Source organism: Dromaius novaehollandiae, chromosome 19 (assembly GCF_036370855.1).
Source record: "Dromaius novaehollandiae isolate bDroNov1 chromosome 19, bDroNov1.hap1, whole genome shotgun sequence".
Classification (NCBI taxonomy): Eukaryota; Metazoa; Chordata; class Aves; order Casuariiformes; family Dromaiidae; genus Dromaius; species Dromaius novaehollandiae.
The window spans coordinates 9,905,720-9,931,728 of NC_088116.1; the positions used below are offsets into that span (position 1 = coordinate 9,905,720).

The window sequence follows — 26,009 nt, forward strand, 5'->3', positions numbered from 1 at the left end:
CCTGCTGGAGCCTCCGCCCTGAGATCCTTTTCCTCCCCATCCTCCACCCTGTCTCTTCCCATGGAGCTTTCTGCTCCTTGGTGACGACCGTCATTGCCTGCACAGGAGCACGTCCGGGCTGGCCAGCAAGCAGGGAGTTTTGGGGGCTCTTTCCTCTGCCGGTGGGGAGAGAGAACTTGCCCTAGTGCCCTGCACCCAGCTCGCTGGGAGGGGACCTTGCCGGGACGTTGAGGCTCGAGACCCTTCCTGGGCTGGGGCAGCAACATCTGTGTTGAAATCAGGGTGTTTCCACGAGACGCTTCAGTTTGGGGGGGAGGGTTCTTTTTTGTATAGTTTGCCCCATCCTGTTTTGGGGGTTTTGGCTTTGTTTTCAAATCAGCTGTGATAAATGTTTACGTGTAAAGTGGAATCCCGGCTTCGCAGGCCCCGGCGGTGAGCGGGATGGGGGGGTGCCGCGCGGTCGCGGGCCGTTCACCGCAGGCGCTCCCGCTGCAGACAGGCAGACTGTGACTGCGCTGGTTTACATTCAGCTCAAGCTTGTAAGGTTTTCCATATAGCCCCAAGGAGGAAAACCATTGGCTTGGAATCAATAATTTGGAAATTAAGTTTATGTAATCTCTGTCTCTGGGTGTGTGTTTGTCCCTGACAGTCTGCCTGTCTGTCCCTAGTAATTTTTAGCTTGCTGGCCAGCTTCCACCAAACAAGGCAGAGGTGTAGCACGGCTCAAGGTATTCGGCGTCTGGAAGGGTCATGACAAAGTGTGGCACTGTGAAGAAGCCAAGACCCTGTTAATGGGGGGGGGGGGGGGGAAGTTGCGACGTGAGCTTGAGCCATATTAGACACCAGAGAATCTCCATAAGAGAGCTGTTGCGACTGTCTCGTCTGTGGGGAAAGCTCTGCTGGAGGTGCACACCTTTATTAGACCCTGGAGAGCCCAAGTGCGGGCCAGCGATCCCCGGGAAAGCAAGTGTCCTTTGCGTGAGTGATTATGGAGCTGTTGTTCCTGGGGTGAAAATGTGTCTTGGCAGGGTCCACTGTTGGGACCCCATAGTGGTGCTGGGGTCTGGAGAACCGGCGCCTTTTGCAGCCAGTCCCGAAGGCTCCCAAGCAGGCTGTGGTGTGTAATTTTAATGAAGAGGATAATTTCTTGGTGTGGTGGGTGGGGGCAGAGCTGCACCTCGGGCTGTTTCTGTCTGGCAGCTAGTGGTGATGCAGAACCCTGATAAAGCCTTGATAATGGCTGGGTTTTGCATGAGAAGCAGCAGATTAGGAGTTGATGCCACATTCAGACATTACCCAGGACTAGGCAGAAGGAAATGGTGATCCCTGTGCCAGGGCGTGTTGCAGGAGCCCTGCCAGGGAATCGCTTGGAGCCTTCCTTGCTGCTCCTGGCCAGGGCAGCTCTGCATGGGTGGGCTGGTGGTGTGAGGTGCTGAGTTGTGGGCTGCGTCACTTAGTCCCTTGCAGATTCATGCTGTGCTTTATAAGGGACGGGAGGTTGTGTGTGCTGGTCCAGGGTACCTGCAGATGTTCTCCAAATGCCCTGTCTCTAGTGTCTGCTGGGCTCTGGGGCAGGATCAGGGCTCTGGCTCTCCTTGCAGGGGCCAGGGCTGCCTTGGGTGGGGGCTCCGCGCAGGACCCTCTCTGAGTCCCTCTGGCCACGTGGGATTCCCATTTCTGAAGTGTTGAGGTTGCAAGGGACAACGTGTGGAGCTGCACGCTCAGCATTTGCTGCGCTCTTGTGAAGATCACACGTGAAAGCTGTTAACGTCTTTCAGCCCGTGCATTTGCTGCTGGGGGCTGTTCTGCAAGTGCAAAGCACGGAGAGGTGGACGTGTGACTGGCAGATGTTCTCCAAATGAAACCTCTCTGCTTTCTTTTGGGAGAGTATCGGCAACCTTCCTGAAATCAGGATGCAGCAAAGTGCTGCCTGCCTGGTGCTGGTGGTGTCACAGTTCCAAAGCTTGTCTGTTATTTCTGGTTATATAAGTTGGGCTGTAAGAAAGGTCATTGCATCTCTTCTATAATTAGGAAGTTTACTGGCCAGAATCACCAGTGTGGCCACATCTCGGTTGGCTGAATTAGCTATTCTTATGCTTTCTCTCTGTCTGTTGTAGTGCCGAGGAGTTTCAGACATGGACCAGGACCCCATTGTGCTGGACACGGTAGAAGCATGGAACAAGAAGACGCTCCCAGCGCCGCTCAGCTCGCAGCCTAAATACAAGGCAAGTGTGAGGGCTGGGGTGATCCGCGTGACAGGGGCAGCACGGCCAGCGTCGCGGGTTCCCGAGCATCCTGGAAAGGGCAGGAAGGTTGTTGCTGAAAGGGGAAGAGAGCTGGCTCTCTGAAAGGTTACGGGGGAGCTCTTCGCAGGCTGGGACAAAACCCTGCATGTTGGTCTGCTGCTGTGTCTCAGGCCTTAGTGCTGCTGCCTCTTTGCAGCCTCCCACATTAGGCATGCGGTGCCAGCGCTCGCCCCGCAGATATTCCAGTGCAGCCTCCCCATAGCCCTGAGTTGACTGCTAATGACGGTAGTGCGGCAGCGTCCCTCGAGATTGCACTGAAAAGGCAGAGGGGTCTGCGCTGCAGGGCCGTTCCCAGACCCTGGCTGGATGCCGGGAATTCCGGCCTGCGTGGGGTCTGCACTCGCCTTTCTAGCTCCTCCTCTTAAATAAGAGGGGGGAAGAAACCCAGCAGGATTTAGGAGCTCAGTGCAATCAAATGCTGCCATGTTTAATTGATAGCTCTTCTCCTGTGCCAGCTGATGGAGGTGGCCCGTCCCCAGCAGCTCACAAAGAGCACAGGCAGCAGTGCCGACCTCCATGAGAAGGGTAGAAATCTAGCTAATCACTTTGGGATCTGTGCTACAGCATCCCCTAGATTAGTAACAAGGGCCTGTGGCTCAGGCTTTCAAGGTGCTGAAGGCTTTAAAGGTGCAGCCGTTGCTGCTCTGTCACATCTGGTTTGAAGCAGCAGGAAAGTGCTTTGCTTTTATGTGTGTCCTGCGTGGTGCCGGTTCCGCTGGCGGCCATGCATGGGGACTGGGGAGCCTCTGAGCTTTCTTTAATCCCTCTGGAAAGCTTGCTTTATTGAGCTTATTTGTGTGGAGTAGAATCAGGCACCGGGTTAGCAAATAGTATGCCCTCTAACACGGGGAAGGCTTGATACTGAAACAACAATAACCAGAGGACTGAAATATTAGAGATAAAATTAAAATGTAATGAGATTAGGTAGTGGCTTTTCTATCAGAGACCTCCTTATGCAGAGATAATTACCTGGGAAGCGCAGAAAGCACATTATTAGCAGCGGTGGCGGTGCAGCATCGCAGCGGTGGGCTGGGATCAGCACGGGAGGTGCGGGGCCAGCCTGCACCCCTGCCTGGGTGCAGGAGCACGGGTAGCTGTCCTTGCCGGGGGAGATGGGTTAGTGACTCTTGGCACCCAGGAAGGGCACGTGCTGCATCTGGTCTGTCGGTGGCCTGTCTTCAGGGGTGGGTCACGGCTGATAATGGTTAGAAATTGCCCTGTGAAATTGGTTGGCACATATCCGATACCTGCCTTCCCCAAGCCCGGGGCTTTCCCCTCCCCACTCCTCCCATCGGCCTGGGTGCCCTGGGCCTCATCCGACGAGCTCTTTTGGCACTTTGGGGATCAGGCGTTGAGCGGGCAATGGCTGGCTTGCATCTCCTCCCCAGCTGCTCGGGAAGGGCTCTGCCCCTCCAGGATCCCACCGAAGGCTGCTTTCCTTGAGATACTGCGCAGTTGTGGTGCGTTGTGGGCAGATCCTGTGGATGGATGGTGGGGATGGGGAGGGTGATACCTCCATGCAAGGACCAGGCTGTGTTGTAGGCGTTGCGCTCCGCTCAGCAGATGCTGCTCTCTTTGTCGGAGGAGAGCTGACCCGTGCAATAACCCTCTGGGGAGAGTGAAGGGGGGAACAAAGTCTGCTCTTAAGCAAGTAAGAGGAAGGACCTCATCCTCCCATCCACACTTAGATGCAACTTTGGTTGGCATCTGCCCATAAACAGTAGTTTTGCAAAAGAAAAGCGGTCAGCGTTGAGCCTTGGAGGACTAAAACAAGGTGATGTCAGGAGGATGTTTAGGATGTAGTGCCTAGCCAGATCTAATGCAGAGCTGCAGAAGGAAAAGGATGCTGGCAAAGTGAGATCACCAAGGGGAGGCAGAAGGAAAAGGGCTTGGCAATATGTGCAGTCAGAGCTACAACAGGACCACCGTTTCAGAGCAAAGGACCTTGCGCCCTCCTCATGCTGGCCTCAAGCAGCCCCTGCGAGAGGGGGACAGAGAGAGGGGCAGCTTCAGATACCTCCCTGTGTGCATGCAACTGTTCCCTGCATTGCCACACTTCCCTCTGTGTACTGGTATCACCCAAGTTATATATGTCTCCTTTTTAATGCAGTGCAAAGAGACACCTTCCTCCTTTGCCCTTGCAAACAGCTGCCTTTGGAAAGGAGCATCACTGAAGAGGGGCAGCGGGCTTCTTATAGAGGCGACGCACAGACAGCAGAGGGGCAGGACCGGGTCCGGGGTCTTGGTGTTATTTTTATCCATGGGAGAGCTGTGTTTGTTTTAATTGATGAAGGAATTCATCCTTTCGGTGCACCTGTTCCCCGTGGTGGGCTCCTGAAACCCAGCCGCCACTCTTGCTTGTGTTCTGGCATTGTTCAGCTGGAGTCACCTGCAGAAGCAGGCCTGGGGATTTTCTCTATTGGGAGCTTTCTAAAAAGCAACATGCCATCTGGTGCCTTTAGAAAGGCACCAGCTTGGTCCTCAGTAGCGTCTTTACAAGGCAAGAGTGACTCGGGGAGACCCGGAGGGAGGGAGCCCGGCAGTTCCTGCAGGAGCCAAGAAGTGGCTCCCCGGTCCCCTCTCTGCATCCTGAAAGCGGGTCAAGCAGGAGGGATGGAAAGGAGAGGCAAGGGGCTGGCTCCCTCTCCACCCGTGAAGGCAGAGACACTGTCTCCTGCCGCCGTTCCCCTGGAGCGGACCCCGCTCGGCTCAGCTGAGCCTTGCAAATTCAGCCCGCCCCAGCCTGGCTGGGGATGCTTGAGCAGTAAGGCTGTTGGCAAGTCCTGCATTTATTCATCTGTTATGTTCCTCTATTACTTTAATCTTTCCTGCTGTGTTTGTTTCTTTGTTTGTGGTTTGGAGGATTTTTTTTTCCCATTCTTTTAGAAAATTGTACAAGGCAAGGTTGGGAAGCGTTGATTTAGATGGAAGTACTATAAGGCGGGCGCAGAACGGGTTGGAGAACCCAATTCAGACACTAGTTATCAATGGTTCACTGTCAAGCTGGCAAGATGTATGCACCAAGGGTCCATAGAGGCTGGTCTCAGGTCCAGCGCTAGTCAATATTTTCATTAATGGCTCAGATGATGGAAAAGAGCGCGTGCTTATTAAATCTGCAGACAACATCAAGTTGGGAGGAGCCGCGAGCCTGTTGGAAGACGAGGCTGGAATTGAAAATGATCTTGACAAATTGGAAGAATAGTCAGGACGGGGAAATAGGACACAGTTCAATAAGGACAAGCACCAAATACTACAGGCAGGCAAGAATTATCAACTGCGCAAACAGAGGATGGCGAATAGCCGGTGAAGCTGCAGCCGTGCAGAAAAAGGACCCGGGGGTTAGAGCAGAGCAGGAATCGAGCGTGAGTCAACAATGTCGGACTGTTGCGAAAAAAGCAAACATCGTCCTGGGATGTATAAACAGGACGGACCAACAGCCGCACGAAGGACCCCGCAACGGCGTGGTTCAACCAAGGGCTGAAAAGAAGTAAAACGGGCTGTTCGGGTTGGAAGTGCTGCCCCACTGCGAAACGGCCATGTGGAAATTTTCGAGTGGGGAGAATATCTGGATTAACCCTTTTTTTTCCCCACCCCCGTGGCACTGAGGTGTCGTTCGATCCCCAGCACCACAGAGCCTCCGGATCCGTCACGCTGGGACCGGCTCGCCCCCACTGCAGCATTGCCGTCCCCCCGGTCGGGCTATCCTCACAGGAGCCTTTGGACAAGTATTTTAATGTTTCGGTGGGGTCGGAGCGGGCGGGCGGGAGGGGGTCGTGCTGCCGGGATGCCCTGGCCTTGCCCCATCGCGGCCGCCCGTCCTTGCCGCCACGGGAGGGGAGTCCTCCTTGAGCGAAGACGGAGAAATTATCTCCCTGTAGGGCTTCTGTGCACCAGGGACATCGATTCCTCTTTAATTTAGAGGAGGAGGAAAAGAAAAAAAAAAAGAGAGAGAAAGAAGGGGGGGGAAAAAAAAGGCGTGCGCGTGTGTAATACAAAATTCGAGTTAGGAGCTCTGTAGCTGCCCAGAAAACAACGGGCTTTTTATGTTGGCCCTTCTGGTCCTAGGAAAGCAGGCTAGAATAAAGATTTACAGTGTTTGGGAGATTAAAGGCCCTTGTTACATTGTTCAAATACCACGAGATTAGTTTCCAAGGAGACGGATACCAGTTGCCATAGGCACCGGGGGGCCAGGAATTAGGATTGCGATTTTTTATCCTGATCACGCAAACAGTAGCTGAACGCTGTTAAAACTCTGGCTTTAAATAACACGAGTGTTAGCTTACATACCAAGAAACCAGCGCCTGGAAACTGTATCTCTCGTCCTCCCCCCTCCCCATCGCCCTTTCCTCTCCGCCGGGAGCCCTGCGGCTCGCGCGCTCGGCAGCGGGGTGGCTGCGGGACGCTTCGGGGTTTGCAGCCCCCCCGCAAGCCGCCGGAGATGGGTGCTGCTGTGTTTGGGGATGCAGGAAGGGTCGGTATTGCCCCGATGTTATTTTCCAGGCTAGAGGAGTTTCGGGGCCAGCAGCGGGCTTCCCTGAAGCCCGGCACACGTGGCTCGAATCCTGCTTTCGGTCATACCCGCATAAATCCCTGCTGCTCAGCCGAAGCTGGTAGGTCATTTGGGAATTGCACGCATGCAAGGTTTTGGTCCTGCATTGCTTCAAAAAACCCCAGGAATCCTGCGGAAAACGCTGTTTTTAAGGAAGATGTGGCTAACTGAAGCGGAGCCCCTTGTAACGAGCTGCCGGCCGGTCTGCGTTTCTGCTCTCGCTCTAGCTGCGCTGATGCACGGCCAAAACACCTGCCGTAGCGGGAGCCCTGAAAGAGGCCTGTAGCTTGTGGGGTTATTTCATTTTAACACAAGGATTTTTATTATCTTCTTGAGATAACCAGCAGTAACTATTCCTGATTAGTGACCGAAGCGGCGCAGCGGCAGGCAGCAGCGCGCAGAGAGGCAGAATTAGTCTCCTAACACCTCCTACTAATTTTAGTTTCCCGGGCCGCCCGGTTCTGGGAAGTGCAACCCGAGTCCTTGCGCCGTGCCGCCCTCCGGGACGCTTTAATCCCTCCCCGGTGCGGGGGGACTGCGATGCCGCGCTGGCGCTGCCCGGCTCTTCTTCCAGGAACTGCAAAGTGCCTTTTTCGTCTGCTCCCGCCGCTCTAGGGGTGATGGGAGCCACCTCTGCGGGCTCACCCGGGTGCTCCTGTGCCGGGGAGGCCCAGACGGTGCTGGACGGGTGTCTGGTTCCTGCTCTGGGGCCGGGTGCCCTGGCCAGGGCCTTCCTCTGCCCCCGCGTTATTCACCCTGGTTATTTGGCCCGCGAGGTCTTTCGGTCTCCGTCACGCGCTGCCTGCGCGTGCAGTGCCGAGCATAGCTGAGCTTTGGATCTCCAGAAGGGCTTCGAGGTGCTGCCGCGTTGTGAACAACCCTTGCTGGGTGCTTCCCGCCGAGAGCCGCCCGGCGCCTTTTGTGCCGGCGCTCTGGGAAGCCGCCTGAGCCGACGGTGAAGCAGATCCCGCGGTGTCGGTGCGAGAAGGGGATCTGCGCCCTCCCGGCGTGGCGTTGCCGCTGTTGCGGGTTGGGGGCCTCCTCCCCGGGACGAGGCGGGCAGGAGAGGCCTTTTGAGGCTTTCGAGCATGCCCGTGGGCTAAATAACCCTCCGGGTGCCGCTGAGCTCGTCCTCTGCCTCCCTCGTGCTCGGGCGCAATCCCCGCGTGCATCCGCAGCGGAGCGAGGCAGCCCTGGCGCTCCCCTTCCCCCGGGGTTTCAGGGATGGAGGTGCCAGGACGTCCCACGACGGGGACCGCGGGTGCCTCGTCCTCCAACCCCGGAGTCGTCCCATGGGCCTGGGTTTGGGCTTGGGCCCACCTTGGTCTTCGTTCTGCGCTAGGGGCCCGGGGGGGCCGGCCGCCCGTCCAGCTGAGCACGGCTGGGCTGCAGGCGCCGGAGGCAGGATCCGGCTCTGCCGACAGCTGGTTTCCATGCACGATGCTCAGCGTCGCTTTTCCCCGCGACGCCGGGAACGCTCTGATTAAGACTTGCAGTCTTTTTTTTTTCTAATAAATGAAGAGGCAGTCGCTCAAAGCGAGAGCTTTCCGAGCCTGCCCGTCGTGAGGCTGCGGTGCGGGAACTCGTCTGCATTTGCAGGTCGTGCTGCCGAGAGTTGCGCTGCTTGAAGTCTGTGGCCGAATTGCAACGGGGGAAGCCGTCTAGCAGTTGCGATGATATAAAAGTGTTTATCCTGGGGGAGCTGGAACTAGACTTCTAAAAGGCGTTTTATAGTGATATAACTCAGCAGCATAAAAAAGCATGCGGTAATTTATTTGTGTGTAGACCAAGCTTTAGCAAATAAAGGTAACAGAAGAATGAAATACTATACTCTTGATTTCCATAGGCTGCAGGAAAAAGCTAAATTCCTGCTGTGGAAATGTCTTCTGAGCTGAAGGGCTCCTGGAGAGCTGGAAATGCATTCATTTTAAAGAGCATGAGGGAGGGTGGGATGTTTGCGAGAAGGTCTAGCTTGTTCTTTGCTTGTTTTCTAAGGGGAGCTAAACTGCACCAAGCAAGGTTTCCAACGGCCCGGCCGGGAAAGCAGAGCTCGGGCTGCGGTGCCTGTGAATATTTTCATTTCCTTGCTGGCACGTATGGGGGGAGCTTTTCCAGCAGGTGCCCTGGTTTTTGCCAGTAAAACAAAACAACAAAAGAAGCATGAATCTGTTTCACTGAATATTGCATAGTGGAAAAGGAGTGGTTTGGCGTAGGGCAGTCTGCGCAAGCCACCATGGGCAGCACCGCCGGGCTGCGGCCGGGAGACTGGTGCAAACTGTGCGTGTGGCTGGAGTACCCCAATCCGTGCCGGGAGGATGTTTGCCCAAAACCCCTTAATACTGAAATTAGTAATGACAACACCTGCTTTAGCTGCCCCTTGGCTGGTTTAAACAGTAACTGGGGGGAGCTGCAGAAAGGAGCTGGCTTGAAAAGAAGTGAGAAAACTTGTGGCTGTGGGGAGCGCGCCGGCAGTGGGCACGCGGTGACGGGGCAGCAGCTGAGCAGCGGGGATTAGTTTTGGGGGGATTAGTTGTGGGGTTTAGGAATTTGAAGGCATTTATGGGCATTTTGCGAATGTCCAGTCTTGCGGTTTATCTGCCGTGCCACCAACGGTGACCTGGAACGCAGAGCTCACCGATTGCCTGCTAACGATGCGCCGTTGATGAATCAATAAACCGCTCTGATCGTGATTTAATTCAAGCCCCTTTTTTCCCTGTGACGGCCAGGAGGGAAAGGATGGGGCTCTAAGGGCTTGCGGGCGCGTCGCGGACGAGGATGCCAACTTCAGCGCGCCAGGAGCACTTGGGGACCTTCTGCAGCCGGCAGGTCACGCAGAGCATCTGTGTCTCTGCTTCGTTCGCCGAGCGGCGCGGCTGCAAAGTGGTAAATTGTGCGTTTTGAAGCCTTTCTGCCCTCTGCTCCGATTGCAGCTCAGAGCAGAAATCACCTCTGCTGTGGGCTGAAAACCAGGGGCTGGTTAGGTGGTTGCCACCGGGCCGGCGGAGCGAGCTGCTGCGGCCGGGCTGGCTCGTGGCGCTCCTGCGCTCCTCGGGGGAGTCGGCTTCGGTTGCATCCGTCGGCTTTGCTGATACCGGTGTTTGCTTAAGCGATTAGGAAAACCACAAGTTGAAATTCAAGTCTGGTCTCTAATGCGCCCTTTCTTGCTGGTCTATTTTATGTGGTTTCCAGGGCTTTTTCCTCAAGAGACGCCAGTTTGTTTGACACCTAGCTGTTGTTATTAGCGTGCTAATAGCCAGCTGCCGAAGAAGCTACCTCAAAAGTCCCAAAGATGCGTCAGTGGTATAAAACGCCTTCAGAGTTGACTTCCCTTTATTGCAAAGCAGCCGGAGGTGTAACTGGAGTGTTGCCCTTTGTGTGCCTCGTGTCCGCAGCCGGCACTGGAGCCGGGCTCGGTCGGCCAGCGAGCTGCAGGTGCGCGGCCGGGTGCATGGCCAGGTGCACCGCACGGGGACCCTGAGGGCCGCGTGCTCCTGCCACCTCCCAGGACACCCCGTCTGGCATGGGGACAGCGTCGCCGGAGTGGGATGGACAGTCTGCATCGCGTGTGGTGCAGTTTGTCCCCTCGGCTCCTCTCGGGACAGCTTGCTGCGAGTTTTGAAGTGTGTTTAACAATAGCCAGGGCTAATTACTTAAGCGTCCTCCAGGGCTTCTGTCATTTTTAAAATCTCCTTTAAATATGCCCGCCTGGAGTAAAAGACAATTACAAATAAAATCACTGTCATCTCATCGTTATAGATGTAATACTTTGGCCGTGAGTGTTGCGTTCCTTCTCTCCGGCCGTGCAGGATTAAGGTCTCGGTTTTGCTGCTCTTGTTCCAGTGACATAGAGGGAGGAGCTGAGGCTCTCGGGTGTCGCTCCCTCTGGAGAGCAGGGATGAAGGGGGTTGAATGTGGTACCTGACTTCCACTGACTTATCAAGCGTTTTGGGTGAAACAACCTCAATGACCAAGATGCCCAAATACCACTTTTGATAGGCTACTATGCATTGAAAGCACTAAAGCTCCCTGGCAGTCCCTTTTCCTGCTCTAATGCATGTGTGAGGTGGCCTTTCCCCTCCCCAGGATGGGTAAACACCCCTTTTCCACATAGATTCTTCTGCTTTTCCAGATGTAGAGGAGTCTGGGTTAGGAAAGGAGCTGCTGGAATTGGGGCTAGCTTGTTTGGTGTTCTGTAGCAACCGTGGCTCACAGTGACTGGTGAAGGGACAGGAAGATTTTTCCTGGAAAAACTTATGAGTGGAAAAATTCCAGCAGCTCTATGTAACTGCAGACAGGACCAGCATGATGGTGTCTCCCCACCCTCCCCCAGTATGATGAATAGTCAAAGCTCTCATTAATTTAAATCCTTGTTGAGCGAAGACAAGCTACAAGAGGCAGCATGGTTTGAATTCCCACCTGCACCTGTGTTGGACTCCTGGTTCTGACCACGTTTTGGCTCTGCACGGCTGTGATGGGGCCACTTTGCGCTCCCTCTGTTTCTCCCCGAATGGGCAAATGGGTCTGAAAACAGGAATTGTTCCTGGTACCATTTGCAATGCACCACCAGCCAACATGAACGTGATTCCAAGCTCCTCTGGATGCTTTGTAAACACCCTGGATCCGGGGGTGATTCCCATGGTGGAGTTACATGATGCCCAGGTCTGTACGGCACGGGACATGCATCCGAATTCAGAGCACATGGGCAGCCCTGCCAAAATTGATCCCTTCTCCCATGACTGCAGAGCAAACTGAGACGGTTGTGATGGACAACCTTCTGTGAACACAGATGAAGATGATATCCTGCTTCTGGTTGGAGATACAGAGGTTGGCTTTAATTGGGGGTCTGTGCCATAGTGGAAGTCTTGGTACCAAGTCCACTCTTTCAATTGAATTTAAGAAATGAGTCGAAATCTTTGGGAAGCAATGAGGGGGAAAATGGCAAAACATGTTCCCTGGCTGTTCTTCCTCCTTCTGTGCTTTTTCTGAAAGGCACTTTGACTCATGAGAGGGATGAGACTTGATGCATGGACACAGATCTATGAGTCATGGGTATTAAGCACAGTTGAAAAAGCTAATTGCATAACAGGCAGAGAGACGTGCCATTCGGTAGCGACAGCGTGGCAATCCTTTTCGAATGGGGGCAACTACATGTGAGTGCTCCCCGGTCCCCAGCATCTAGGAAGGGGGAGCTAAATTCGGCATCTTGGAAATCAGTACCTTTGCCACGGGTTTTAGCGGGAGCCAGGTTTGACCTTTTGCTCTACCTGGCTGCACATCACAAGTCCAAACCACCCCTTTGTTAATAAGATTTCCGTGGTTGCTGAGGGTGGGCCGTTCTTCTCTGTTTTGTTGCCACTTGATAAAGTTGCTGGTTTAAAGGACGAGTTGGCAGATGCTCTCGTCGCCTGTCTCAGTGTCTTCGCCTGCCTCAGCTCTCGAAGTTTTTTGATCTGGGCCTTTCAGAGGTTAGCGAGCACAGGGCATCAGGTACTTCCCCCTGAAATACTTTTAAGTGGTCTGGTGTCATCTTTGGATTAGCATTATGGAAGATACTTAATGCAGTGGAAATTGCTGGGGTTACATTTTGAAGATACAGTAGAAGTGCAATGGAAAAAAAAATCAGTCAACTCAGTTTAAAACCTGTACTGTTAGAAACCTGTACTTATGATGTGCAAGAAGCCAATCTAGAATTTCTTCTGTCCCTCCTGAGCCTTCAGCTGCTTTTATCTCCCCTTGTGCAGGTATTCACAGGTGCCTGCTGTGTACAGATCTGTTCTGGGTTTTCGTGTGGACCCACACTTCTCCCAGTCATGTGTAACTTCCATAAAGAGGTTATTTCCTTTTTTCTGATGGAAAGCATGGCACAGAGAAGCTGAAGGAAGTGCCCAAGAGCGCACACAGTCTGTGGCATGGTGAGAAGTTGAACCAAGTTGTACAACTCCTAGGCTGGTGCCTGAAGGAGGCCCAGGTAGGGTTTGATTAAACTGAATTTTTGGTCTTACATTAAATAACACCTTCCTCCTTGCAGACGTTAAAGTAGTGCGGGGTGGACAAGGACTAAGCATGCTCTCAGTGAGGTCTCGAAACACATGGTCGGCCTACCAGCGTCTGCAGGAGCACACGTGTGCTGTGAGATGTGGCAGGTCACCAGTCCGCCCGGTGCTGCTCCGAGCAGGCGCCCGGGCAGAGGACAGCAGGTCCTGCGCGGTGCTGGCTCTCCCCATCGGAGCGGATGTGGCAGCAGTTGATGTCCTTCACCAGGCTCCATCTCCTGGATTCACGGGATTCAGCGGCAATACCAGCTCCTGCTTGAAAATAGAGAAGTGTCGCTTCTGGTTGCGGAGGAGAGCTGGAAATTGCTCTAAGGCGTAAAAAGAAGAGCAAAAAGAAGGTGGATAGAAGAGTCCTCCAGTCTTTAAGCCAGTGTTGTGAGCTTAAAGCACTCGATTTTGGCGTTATGGAGAGCCTGTCCTATAGCCTTTGTCATGAACACCCGAGCAAGATCAAACAGGACCTGGAATCGGCCCAGGGTGGCCTCGGAAGCAGGTATTGCTGCTGTGTCTTGTAACACGAGCCCCGCTCGGCGTCCGCGGGGCGCGAGGAGGTGTGCTGCGGCCGGCGCGGCTGCTGCGTGCACAGCTGGAGAGCCTATTCTGGCGACTGCTGCAGGAGCTGTGGGAAGAAATTGGAATAGCTGCATCTCTCGCCACCTTATCTGCGCTGACAAGCAATTAATAAGGCATGCAGAAACTTGATTTGCAGGCAGAAACTGTGCCTGCAGAATGGAAGTGTCTTGTGAAAGTGGAAATTGTTTCTACCTGTGCAGAATAGGGCCTGGCCCAGAGACGCGAGCTGAGCTGCCCAGGTCTGGCTGCGTGGTGTGAAACTGCGGGGAAAAGAGTTAAGGCTATACTTGAACTTCTTGGCTTTCAGATGTTGGCTTACATAAATTCTACTCATTTTGTTGTAATTTAACGGGTACCTGTTTATAATTTGAATTATATAATAACGCAGCCTTCTGCATGGAAATTTCCTTTGGGTTTTTTTTCTTCTGTTTTGTTTGCTCTGAACAGTTTGGAAATAGTGACGCAGTATGCAAAACTTGAGGATGTTTATTTCTGGGAGAGATACTAGTTTGCTGTAATTATCCACATGGTGGAAAGGTGATGCGTCTCGCTCAGCGAGCCACCAAAGAGTGCAGTGTTCAAACCGGCCGTCAGGATTCGTAGCTGTTGAAGCTGGGGAGTTTGGGGGGCCGGATTCACGATCTCTGCATGCTTTTGGTAGCCCAAGTTGACTGTAGCTGGTGGTTCAGCAACGCTTTTCTCTATCGGCGCCTGGTTTTCCTTCTCTGTGGCCCCAGTGATTCACAAGTGAAACTCCCCAGGGCCAAATTTATAATCCTTTCCAGACTTCTCGAAGTGAGAAGTGAGGATGTTGTAAGAGAGGAGCTGTGCGAAGGGCCGTGCGGGCGGTGTACCTGAGCCGGGGACATTGCAGGCCCCCGTGGACGGGGACCTTCCCACCCAGATCCCTTAGAGGCGCCTTCGGGAGGGAAAGAAAACCCGAGGACGGCCCTTTTCTGAATAGTATCACGCCTTTTTGCACGACGTGGTGGGTGCTGGTGAGTTGGAGCCGTGGCGGGGGGAGCGTGGGGCGGGTGGTGGGGCTCCCCCCGGCCGGGCAGCGTGGGCTGGAGGGCCGGTGCTCGCCCCAGGGCTGCCGGTCGGGCTCGCAGCGGTGGCCCAGCCTGCCGGGGCCTTTCCGCGGCCACCCAGGGAGCGGAGAGTCCCTCCCTCCGTGTCGACGGAGGACGCGTTTGCCTTGGCCCCGTGACAGCGGTGTGACGATCCCTGGGTCACGCAGGGCCTGGGGCTGCGCCGGGCGCCCAGGACGCTGGAGCTTCCCGTCACCTCGCCACGGGTCGCCAGGGTCTCCCCTGCGGCCGCCGGCAGCGGTGAAAGGAAGCCGGCCTCGCCAGCCGGGTGCTCGGGTGCAGGATGTTCATTGCTACGGATATTTTTGTGAGTCATATCGTTACAACCCACCTGTTACCTCGGTGCATCATCTCAGGAGTTTAGCGAGGGATTTAGGCGCCTAATGTCCGTGGACTGACGGACGGGCTGTATTTCCCGGTGGTGGTGGCCGGCCGTGTCCTCCGGTGCCAGCCGGGCGTGCAGAGCCGGCACGCTCGGGCCCCGGGTCCTCACCGCACCGCAGGGCTGCAAAGTGCCCAGGGAGCACGCGCCGGGGTCACCCCTGCAAAACCCGAGCCCCCCGCGCAGCGGGAAGACGCAGGAGGCGGGTGGCTAACGCGTTTGTTTACAGCAAGTCTTAGGACCTGGTAAATAAAGCTGTCGGTCGGTGCCATTGATTCTGTTTTAAATAGCAGGCGTGTGTCGTGTTCTTCCGTGAGCGGCTGAGCCGGCGGCCCGGGAGGGTGGCAGGGCCAGAGCCTGGCCTCTGCGTTCCTGCGCCACGAGGGCCACTGTCCCAGGAGCCAGCCTTAACGAGTGTAAGAATGGTTTACCCCAGTTTTCCTAAAGATTACTTTCCCTTTGATTAGGCAAACAATTTCAAGCTGTATGTCTTAATTTGATTTGAATAAGCCTATTGCCTGCCATAAAGTTTTTTCTTGCCTTCTCTCCCCCCCCCCCCAAGTGTGCTGTCACTGCTACTTGTGACTGTAAATGATTAAAAGCTTTATAAGAATATTTTTCCCCCCTATTAGTTTTGAAAATCCAGTTGCATTAGCTGGGTCATATTCTGTTATGTTGTTTTGGTTTTTTTAAGTGTCTCTCCCTTGTCCCTATTAAATGATTAGCCAGGTGAAAGGCATTTCTTGTGTGCTGGCCTGCCGCAGAGCCAAGGAGGCGGTGGTGGTGGGTAGGGAGCTGGTGTACAGAGACCCTGCACCGCTCCATCCCTGCTTCTACCTGCGTCCTTACGATTGCCCCTCTGTGTCTGCATCCACCTCTCAGCTTGGTTTTTTGCAGCAGCGATAACCCCGGCAGCCCTGGCCGCTGGGGACCCCTTGGTTCTGCCGCTGAAGTGGCCGACGGGCCTCGCATTGGCTCTGCCAGCTAAGGGTCGCTGCCTGCTCTGCCGGGGACGCGATTTCTCCGGGCAGCGAGAGGTCAGGCGTAAGCTTTTAAATGGCAGGGGCTGGCGGGGCGCGCGCAGAGCCAGGCGCGCAGGCTGGGTGTCGGTGTCTGCCGCGGCCTTGCTGTAAGTACCGCCTATAACTAGACGGCTGTTCTTAATGTGGGATTTTCTAATTTGATTAAAAGAATCGGTCTTGACTTCAGCCCATCCAAAACAGATGCAGCTGAACTTTGCCCAGGGAGCAGCTCCGCGTGCCAGCTCTCCAGAGCTCGCCGTGACGTGGTACTTCTGTCCGTCTGCCCATCCATCCGAGAACTGCTAGGCTGGAGCGGGATGGACCGTGTTATGCCGGGATCTCTGCAGGCTGTCTTGACCAGGAAAGCTGGAGATGTCTTGTTAAGCCCAGTGATTTGACTCCAAAGCAGAAACGAGGAGTTTCCCTTTTGTTCTCGGTGCCGCTTGCCCGTTTAGACAGCCTGCACGGGTCGCTCGGGGTGGGGGCAGGCCACCCTGCGAGCACGGCTAACGCGCGGCCCTTGGATCGGAGGCGGCTGCGCTTTGCTAACCGAGGTAGTCTGCAGAAGGTGCGTTTAGTTTCCTGCTTTATTTTACATTTTTTCTCCTAGGGGAGAAAACTCAGCCATCAGCTCAGTTTGGGCAGTCAGCACTGTTAGGAAATGTCAGATGGTTTTAAGAGGATTTTTCTGGGTCAGAGTTGGCGTGGCACAGCAGAAGTGCTGGCGCGGCAGCAATCACATCTCTGCCTTCCAAAAGCTGCGGAGGAAGCCCTCTTCCTCCTGCCGTGTGTCAGGAAGGCACCGTCCCTCCGCTCGCCTGCTCCCAGCCGTGCTCTGCCGCTCCGGCAGGAAATCCTCGGGAACCTTTCAGACGGGGTCACCGTTGTTCTGGTCCCATTTTTGAGCTGAATGCGGCTGTTCTTGCAAAAGCAGAGGGAAATCCTCGGCTGCAGCCTGCACCGTGCCGCGTTGCTTCTCCTGGCAGTCAGCAAACTCGCCTGGCTCGGGGTTAACGCAGCCCGTGCGGGGAGCACCGTGGACCCAGCTCTGCAGTCCTGGGGGATAAACCAGCTGCTTTTCCTTTCCCTTGGTGTGGGTTGGGGATTAAAGGGGGGAGTGCTCCCCCGGTCAGCCTGACGGCTGCTCGTGCCGCACGGTGTTTGCACCGCCAGCGGGGCTGCTGCCTCCGCGCGGGCTCGAGGACGCCCCGCTCTCGCCGGAGGATGTCGGTCCGTGCTCCTCACCCCCACGTGGCTGCGCGGGACCAGGCAAACAGGCTGGCAGAGGAGACGATTTCTGGCCAAGCGTATGCCATAGGGGATAGAGATGCTCTGTGGGCAGCAGGCGACGTGCGGGGAAAGCAGGCACGGAGGTCCCCGCGAGAGCATGTGGATATAATTTATGAAATTCTGTCCTTATCATTTATCTAATAAGGAATTGTCTCCACCCTCATTAACTTATTTCATGCCCAAATAACAGCTCGGCTTCGCATGGCTGAGTACAAGTTCATCCATTGCGCTCCGGCAGCATCGTCGGAGGCAGATAATCCTCCTGCGCCGCCGCGTGTGAATTGGTATTTGTGCTTAAACACCTGCAGAGTCGCACGCACGTAGACAACTTGTTGTCTCCGGCCAAAATCGGCTCTGTTTTCCCTAGTGCCCAGGCAGCGCGGCTCCCCTCTCCGGCTGCGCGGCTCCCGGGATCTCCTTTGTCTGCCGGCGGCGGCGGCTCGCTTTCGGGAGAGGCCGGTCCCGGGGCCTGCAGCAAGGCGGCCGGGTTTGCTCTGGCTCTGCCGAGTTTCTGCCTTCTGCGGTTATTGTCTGAGTAGCAAATCGAGTTAAGTACAGCTAGCTTCATTCATATTCTCCAGGCAGGCCCTCCGAGTCTCAGCTGGTTTCTAATCTTGCTTCATTAGAAATTCTCTGGCCCCTTTTATCTGCTTGCAGCTTCAAGCACATGATTTACAATCTGGTTTGAATGGCTCGGAATCATTACTGTCTAATTTGCCACCCTTTATTTGCAAAATTAAAGCTCAGTAGCGTTGCACTGCCCCTTGCGAGAGATTTGACAGCAGGGCGATAGCTGACCGCGTCTCTCCTCTGCAGCTGCCGTTAAATAATATCCACCGCCGCTCTGCTCCGGCGGGAAGGCAGCGCTGGGGCTGCACGGATGGAGGGATGCGGCGGCTGCCGGACGCTGCCGCATGGCCGAGCCCCGCGCACCCACCGTCCCCCCAACCTCCCTCTGCGCCGGGCGGGCGGCTGTGGCGCGGGGCTCGGGGGCGGCCGCAGAGCCGCAGGAGGGGACGGCGCGTGCCGTGAGCTGGTAGGAGACCCCCGCAGACCCCCGCGGCGGGCGCAGGGGAGGGGGCGGCCCTGGGCTGGGCCTCAGTATCCCCCGCGGGGAGCTGGCGCCGGGGGAGCGGGGCACCGGGGACCCCCGTGCCTGGAGCGGCTGTGGCACCTGCGGGGCTCCCGGGCCCGCGGCAGGCTGGAGCGTGGCGGCGGCCCAGACAGGCAGGCTCCTCCGGGCCTCGCGCCCCGCTTGGCCGCCGCGCCGGCCTGGCCCCGGCTGGTTGGGGTCCCGCCGGGCGAGAGGGCAAACAGGCCCGGGGCAGCTCCTCGCCCGCGGGCGGGAAGGGTTTGTTTCCGTGCCCGTGCCCGCCCCGTCGGGGGTGTCGGGCCCTGCGGACACGCGACAGCAAGGCAGCGTTGCCCGAGGGAGCTTCTGGGGGGCTCAGGAGCCACCGCCCCCTTCTCCGGGCGGTCAGACCCACTCGGGGCCCGCGCCGGACGCGGGTGCGGGTTTTTAAGGGGAATCTGCCAGTGTCCAGCTGGGGCGGGAGGACGCCAGCGTGGGCAAACCCAAGCCGCCGGGCGGTAAAGCTGCCTCGCCGGGGCTGCGTGGCGGCCACCCTCATGGCCAGCAGCCGCGACGCCGCGCACCTGCGTCGCCTGTGGCCTGGTGCTGCTGGGGGCTTCCTCCGAGGGAGAAAATCCAGTGGAAGAAAATTCGGTGGAATTTGTGCTGCTCGACTCCGCTCGGGCGATGCCCCGTTAAGGTGGCTCCTGCCTTAAGGTGGCACCTTCCCAGTGACCCCGGCGTCATGGGGAGCGTCCGGGGGAGGCAACCCTCGCTTCCCAGGCCCGTGCGAGAGCCTTGGCGCCGAGCAGCGCGGTCCGGAGCGGAGGCTTCCCATCCCCTCCGTGCAGGGCTGAGCGCGGGCGCTGAGGCCGGGTGCTCTCGTTGCGCGGTGCCCACGGAGCGGAGCGAGGCGGCGGGAGGCAAGCGGGCGCCCTGGAAATGCCGCCGTGCCCTCGGGCTTGGCACAGCCAGGAAGGAGCCCCGGGCTCTGCCCTGCCGCGCCGGCAATTACCTGATTTCTTTTTTCTTTCCTGTTTCTTGCAGAAATGAAATCATTTGCATGTTGGGTGTTGTTTTTTTTTTCCCTGCTCGCCTTCTCGCTTTTCCCCGCCTACGTGCCGGGGTGGCTCGGATTCGTAGGAAAGCGAGGCGCGGGGCCACCGTGGCCCGGGGCGCGGGGAAGGAGGCGGCAGCAGCGCGTGGGGTTTGCAGCGGGTGAACGAAGCAGCGAGGAGCGCCGGTGCGCGTCTGACGCATCGCACGGTGACCCATTTCTGCCTGGTTTAACTGACTCATTCGGTCCCCTGCGACGGGCTGCGTCCCGCTGCCGCCGAGCCGCTCTGCGCTGGAGGAGCGCGGGGCTCCCGCGGCGCCGGCGGGCTGTGCTGGATCGCGGCAGCTCGCCCTCCTGCCTTCCCTCCCCTGCCGGATAACCGAAGCTCATGCGGTTTTTAACTCGCTGTTATTTCCTTTTCCACTTGCTGCTCTGTCGCGTGCGGCGACGGGCTCTGCAAATTCCTCTAACAACCGCCAGCGATGTGGTGAACGGGTGTGCACACGATTTCCAGGGGTTTTAATCGCGGCGTTTGCAGCACGGTGCAGCGGCCTGGGCTTGGGGCAGCCCTGGCCCCGCTCGGTGCCTTGGGTTCCCTCATGTGTCCCTGCCGCCCCCCGAGGCCGGGGCTGTGCCTGCTATTTGTTAAAAGGTCGTTTTGCTGCTTTTTGTTGTTCCCACCTGGTTTTCCGCCACGGGCGCACTACGGCTCCGCGAGCCGGCGCCGGGTTTCGCTCCCGTGGTGAAATCGGCTGTGCCCCTGGCAGCTCCCGGCCGGGAGGTGGGTGCCCCAGGTCCCCATGAGCAGTAGCACAAATACACACCTTGGGCTTTTGCTTTTTCTTCTTTTTTTATACATTTTTTTTCTATTTTCAGGTGAACATGGCCCTGACAGGGAAGCCTTTAGACGTGACTCTCAGCAGCTCCAGATCTGAGCAGTGGAACATGGTTTTTCCGCAGAAAGACGAAATCGTCACCAGCTTAGTGTCTGCCTTAGACTCCATGGTAAGCGGGGCCATCGTGCCGGCGGGTTGTTTTGTCTGTCTCCCTCCCTCCCCGGCCACTCGCTCTGGGTGGTTTTCGGCTGCCGGGAGCAGTGCCTGGTTGGGCCTCGCGCTGGCTGACGCCCGCCAGCGTCACCTCCTCCGCGTCCCCAAATCCGAAACCTGGGCACGTGGCTCCGGCAAACTCCCCATCTTCGTTTCAAGAGCCTTGACAGCAGCCCGCAGAGGCTGGACGGCCCCCGAGTTCGCAGGAGAGGCCGAGGGGCTCGGTGCCCATCGTGAAACCGTTCTGCCGCCCGGCAGCTCACTCTCCGCCGGTTTAATTGGGTTGACTAAGAGCAGGATTTAAGCGGGAGGGATATCGCCTTCCTCGCCGGCTCTTCCACTGCGGTAAAGCACATCACGCTGGAGCTGCGAGATGAAAATCGTATCCCCATACTGCCAGTCACAAGGATCATAAAGTCAGCTAAAGTTAATCTCAGATGTGTATTGTTTCCCCATTAATATTTATGTTGGTATCAACTGAATGTAGGGTTTTTTTTTTTTCTTGATGTTTTACCAATGTTATTGGGAGCTTTTACACAACAGGAGAACAATGGCTTTTATCTCGGAGAACAAAGAAAATAACTTCCATATCTTTTGACGTAGAATTCCCAGTGGAAATCTTACATAAGTCAGCCTTGCTTACATAAACAAGATAACTGTCTGGATTAAGTCTCTTGGACCAGAGCTAATCTTATTTTTAACTGTGAATGTGATAAAGACAGGAAAGTGTGTGTGTAGTTACAAACATATAATAAAATGTGATGTGCTAAATAGCCCACACTTCTAAAGCCAAGTCTTATTCAGTATATTTATCTCAGATGCATCCTATTCTCTATCCATGTACGTATTTTTCACAATTTCCCTCTTTCTGAAAATCTGCACCCCCCTAAAAAGGCGATTGCCCAGAGCTGGAGCACTCAACATGGCTTTGACAGTTTATATATGTACCGTCACGTAGGGCTGAGTTTTTTGTTTTTTTTTTGTTTGTTTTTTTTGTTTTTTTTTTTGGATGGTGGTTCAGTTTTTTTTGACCAAAATACTTCAGCTTACTGCTGGGTGCCTGAAAGGAGGGTTCTCAAAATACCCGTTTCAGTGATGAGATGAACAGCCCTCTTCCTGAAGAGGCTGAGCAGAAGGTAAAGTGACTGGACGTAAGAGACGCGTTTAAGCCCAAGCAAATCAAAATCGCTGTAAATACATGCTGAGGAGCGGAAAGAAGCTGTTAGCTCTGGTCGGGTTTGATCCATGCCATGTCCTTGTCTGCCCATCAGAAATTACGGTGTCCTCCAGCCACTCAGCTGCGGTCGTCGCCTGCGGAGGTGCCAGGGCCGAGCGGGACCGAGCCCGCGGGGTCCACCTTGATGTGGGTCAAAATCTGGAAAGGTGTCCGCTGGGATCGCTGGGAGTTTGGGCCATTCCACACTGCAGTCAAATCCGCAGGAGGGAGAAAATGGGCCAAAAATGGCCAAAAAAGCCCAAATCCCCACCCCACTACAGCCCAAATCCCCAGCGCAGCAGAGCGAGCCCTGTGCCTGGTGCAGGGATGGAGGCACCGGCTGATGGCGGATTAAACGCTGATGTTAATTGTAGCTGGCGCTTTTTCAGGGAGGGGAAAGGGTTTGCCGGGAGGCAACGCGAAGGTGCCGCGGCGGCCCCGGACCTCCGTGGGGCCGGGAAATCCTGGGCGCTGCGCGGGCGGGCTCGCCGGCTGCCGTGGGGGCTCTCCCAGCCAAATTTCTGCTCTCCTAGCCAAATTCCCCATGCAATTTCGTGCAGCTCCTCTGGAGTCGAAGCCGGGCAGAGCTGGGTCTTGCTCAGAGGGTCGGTCACAGCCTCCGTGCAGGCTCCTCCGCTCTGCGGGTCCACTGTGCTTTTGGGCACTGGTGTTGCATTTTTTTTCATCTCCTCTCGAGAAAGCCCCCCTTCCCTCTTGAGGCGGGCAAAAGCCCCGCGGGGAGAGCCGGACCCTGCGGTGTTGAGTGCGGGAGTCCCGTTTGGGTCCTCGCTCACCCAGCGCCTCGCTCCGCAATGGGGCAGCTCCTGCTTGCCGGCGTTTTAGCTCCTCAAAGCCTGTGCCCTGGGCGCCGTCTGCGCAGCGTTCGTGCTGTAGCTATGGGGATGTGACTCATTGCAGGCGCTACGTAACAATTATAAAAATAATAATAAAAATGCGTATCCATGTATATTACATATAGCAGGAAGCACGCGTTACGTAAAACAGATTAATGAAGGAAGTCTTTTCCAGCTCCTTAATGTTTTGCATAACTGTACGAGAAGAATCATTCGCCTAATCCAGATTTTGACCATAGGACCATTAATGTTCTGCAGCTGAAATAAGATTCCCATGCTCCTTATTTTATTAAAGCTGGTGGAAAAAATATAGATGATTTCTTTATAGAAGTGTTTTCTTCTAAAAGAAAAATGTATAAAATGGTTACTTTTATGATGGTAAAAATTGAAACAAAATGATTGGTAAAAACTTATAGTTTTCAACTAAAACAAAGTTCCTTTCTTGTATCTAAGGCTTTATGGCATCCTAAAGTAAAGTTGCTCAAGCATTTGAATAGTTTGAGAAGTTATAAAAACAGAAAATTCTGATCAAAGCAAGAACCTCCCTTTTGATGGAAAAGCCTTTCCACCAGCCAAACCCCCCGCCCTGGCTTTACGCGGGCCCCGCTCTAACCCGGGTGCTTCTCCCCGCAGTGCTCAGCGCTCTCCAAGCTAAACGCCGAGGTCGCCTGCATCGCCGTGCACGACGAGAGCACCTTCGTGGTGGGCACGGAGAAGGGGAGGCTCTTCATGGGCGCGCGCAAGGAGCTGCAGGCGGATTTCCAGAAGTTCTGCCGTGAGTATCCCTGCACCTGAGCAGCGAAGCCAAGTGATCGGCTCGGATTCGTTAGGTCGTAAGACGTGTGCATTTCGCGGGCCGTGCCTGCTAGTGGATGGCATTTCTTTCCTGGGGTCGGGGCGTGCATGTCTCTGCTCTTGCGGCGACAGAGATAGCGTAGCTAGAGATATCCAGCTGGATCCGAAAAGTCACTTCTGTCTGTGGAGGTCCCTTCCGAGGACCTCCGAGCAAAACCGTTGCTTGAGTGGTGCCAAAACCTCCCGGGTGACGGGCTGGAGAGGAGCCTTCCCCGCTGGATTCTGCAGGGTTTGGGGCTGGACAGGCCCTGCTAGAAGGACATCAAGCGCTCATGGCCGTTCCCCTGGAGGGCTGTCAGTGTATGGGCAAAACCGCTGGTGCCAGCAGGATAGATTTTCAGGAATTAGCTAGTCCTAGTCCTGGTGACTTGTCCTAGTGATTAATCAGGAGCAGGGAGTTTGGGGCTGAGAGTTTTATCTGGTTCTGCGCCTTCACAGAAAGATCAGGAGCAGATTTGGGAACAGCGGTGTCGGTCGTGGGGTTGTGAGCTGCTTCTGGGCCAACGTGCGGGAAGGGAAACAGAAACCACAGGCTTCAGGTCTCAGAACAGCGTTACCAACTCGTGTGCCCCTCGGCTCAATACCCGGTGACCGTGACACGTGCTCTTGTGTGGCAATAGCCGAGGGCTTCTCTGCCTGGTGCTGGGCTGGGTTTTCTCTTAGAAGGATGGAAGACACCTAGCTTTGCAGCTGGGTGTAAAAGCGGGTCTCCTGGGAACTGCTCTCTGGTGGCCAGAGAGGCAGAGGAGCGCAGGGAGCGCTTGATGGCAGAGCTTTCGGAGGGATGTTGCTCTGTCCTCTGGGACACGAGTGGAGTTTGCTCCCGTGGAAAGAGGATAGCAGGATTTTGCTCCATCAGTGTTGTCTTCTCCCTGCGAACTCAGAGTTTGCTTTGCTAGTCGCATCCCATCAGTGCCACATCAGTGAACATGTCTTAAGTAAGAGGGGAACATTGCTCTTCTCTGTCAGTCTCTTTTCTCCACGACTGCAAGTCCACTGATCCGCACCCATTACTATGTAGTGTTTTGGATATTGTCCCTTCTAATCAGACCAAATTGCATGGAGTGTTTTTAGCTGCCTGCTGAGCTAATTAAGCCAAAGTTTTGGGGTTAACATTATGATCAGCATTTTGGCTTTTGGAGGACCCCCACGTGCAGAAGCGGACAAGCCCATGCAGAGGGCAGTGGGTGACTGCTGGCCCTCCTGCCTCCGTGCTCTGCAGGAAGGGACCCGACCCATCAGTGCCAGCTCAGTGGATCTGGAGTCTCTCCGAAAATAAATTGACAGGTAAGAGACATTATCCCTTGCTCTTGCAATCCTAGAGAGGAGAAGAAACTGCCGCGCTTTGCTGTACAGTGTATCCCTGGCGGAGGAGCAAGGTCAAAGCTTTCTCCCCTAAGCCGGGGAAGATCCAGCAGATTTCAGAGACTGTACTTTTGTAGCCAGCTGGTTGTTCCTCTTTCTCACGCTGTCACGGGCAACGTGATGGGGAGGGAGTTTGCTTTGTGCTGATGAGCTCAGGCCCGAAAGGGTGAATCAGCGGGAGAGACGAGGCGCCGCGGAGGTGTTGCTCGGTGTGACGCCTGTCCATCGCCGGGTCAGGGCATTAAAAGCGCAGCGCGTCGCCAGCTTTGGTTTGTTTGATCTCAAAGCCTGATGCCGCAGCCCTTTGGCCCTGGCGTCTTGCTCTGCACCCGGGGTCCCCCCTGCAGTCGTGAGCTAGGAGAGGAGGAAAGGCTTGATTTTATTACAAGCCATATGTTAGAAAGCAGCCCCAAGTTCACGTGGTTTGTGCCTTTGCAGCTGGGTTTGCAGAAGAGGCTGCGTAGGTCAGAAACAGCTTCTGTGCTTTTGCATCTGAAGCGGAGTGGTTCAGGAGGAATACAGGAAGCAGGGCCCAAATGGAGAGCAGATTTGTTTGTACACGCTGGCTGCACTAAACGCTACAGCCTTGCGTGGTGGGACCTGGGTGGAAGGACACAAACTGCGGCTGTGTGTGCATGCCTGGCCTGGTGTTGATGGAAACCGTATTTGTGCTTAATCCATTGGAGAAATTGCTCAAGCACAGTTCATTGTAGTGAAAACATTAGCCCTGTAAAGCTGCCAGGGTCACTGTCTGCTTGGATTATTCATTGCGTATGTGCTGGGAGCCCCAGCGAGGCTTGCCTGGAGTCTCATCTAGCCTCTGCAGTCGGCTTTGCAGAAGAGCTTCCCTGCGTGTAGCAGCTCCTTTGGTTTCTGTTCATCCTCTCTTTTCTGGGGTGGAAAGGCTGAGATTTGTCCTACTCTATTTAGGTCCAAGAAATCCACCTTTAATTATTCTCCATCTTGATGTATTTAATTTTGCAAGAGGATTTCTTTGGACAGGAGACATTTCAAGAAAGTTTCCTGCGTTTGTGGGTGATTCTGTCTCATTCTCTTACCACCTCCCACCATGTACAGAAGGCAGAAAAGCAACTTAGTGGTTCAACTGCAACAGGATAGTCAGTATGGGGAAGCTAAATCTAATACATAAAAGGCTAACTGTGTCGCTCTAGAGCTCACATTATCTGATGACTGCCTGCAAATCTCACATTTAGAAATGTGTGTGTGTATATATATGTGTATACCTATATTGTGGCCAGTGACCTACCACTATAT

General features: G+C 55.3%; 1 protein-coding gene across 5 annotated transcripts in view; it reads left to right on the top strand.

Annotated features, from left to right (window-relative positions):
• GTF2IRD1 (GTF2I repeat domain containing 1) overlaps positions 1-26,009 on the top strand; it is a 98,277-nt gene that overhangs the window by 17,416 nt on the left and 54,852 nt on the right. For 4 of the 5 annotated variants that reach the window (XM_064523439.1, XM_064523441.1, XM_064523440.1 and 1 more), the window contains exons 2-4: positions 2,118-2,225; positions 20,272-20,400; positions 23,148-23,289. In XM_064523439.1, coding sequence (XP_064379509.1) covers positions 2,136-2,225; positions 20,272-20,400; positions 23,148-23,289 — 361 coding nt within the window. In that variant the 5' untranslated portion in view covers positions 2,118-2,135. Of the gene's footprint in view, positions 1-2,117; positions 2,226-15,351; positions 15,371-20,271; positions 20,401-23,147; positions 23,290-26,009 lie in introns of those variants that run through there. The other variant, XM_064523442.1, reaches the window with a different exon arrangement.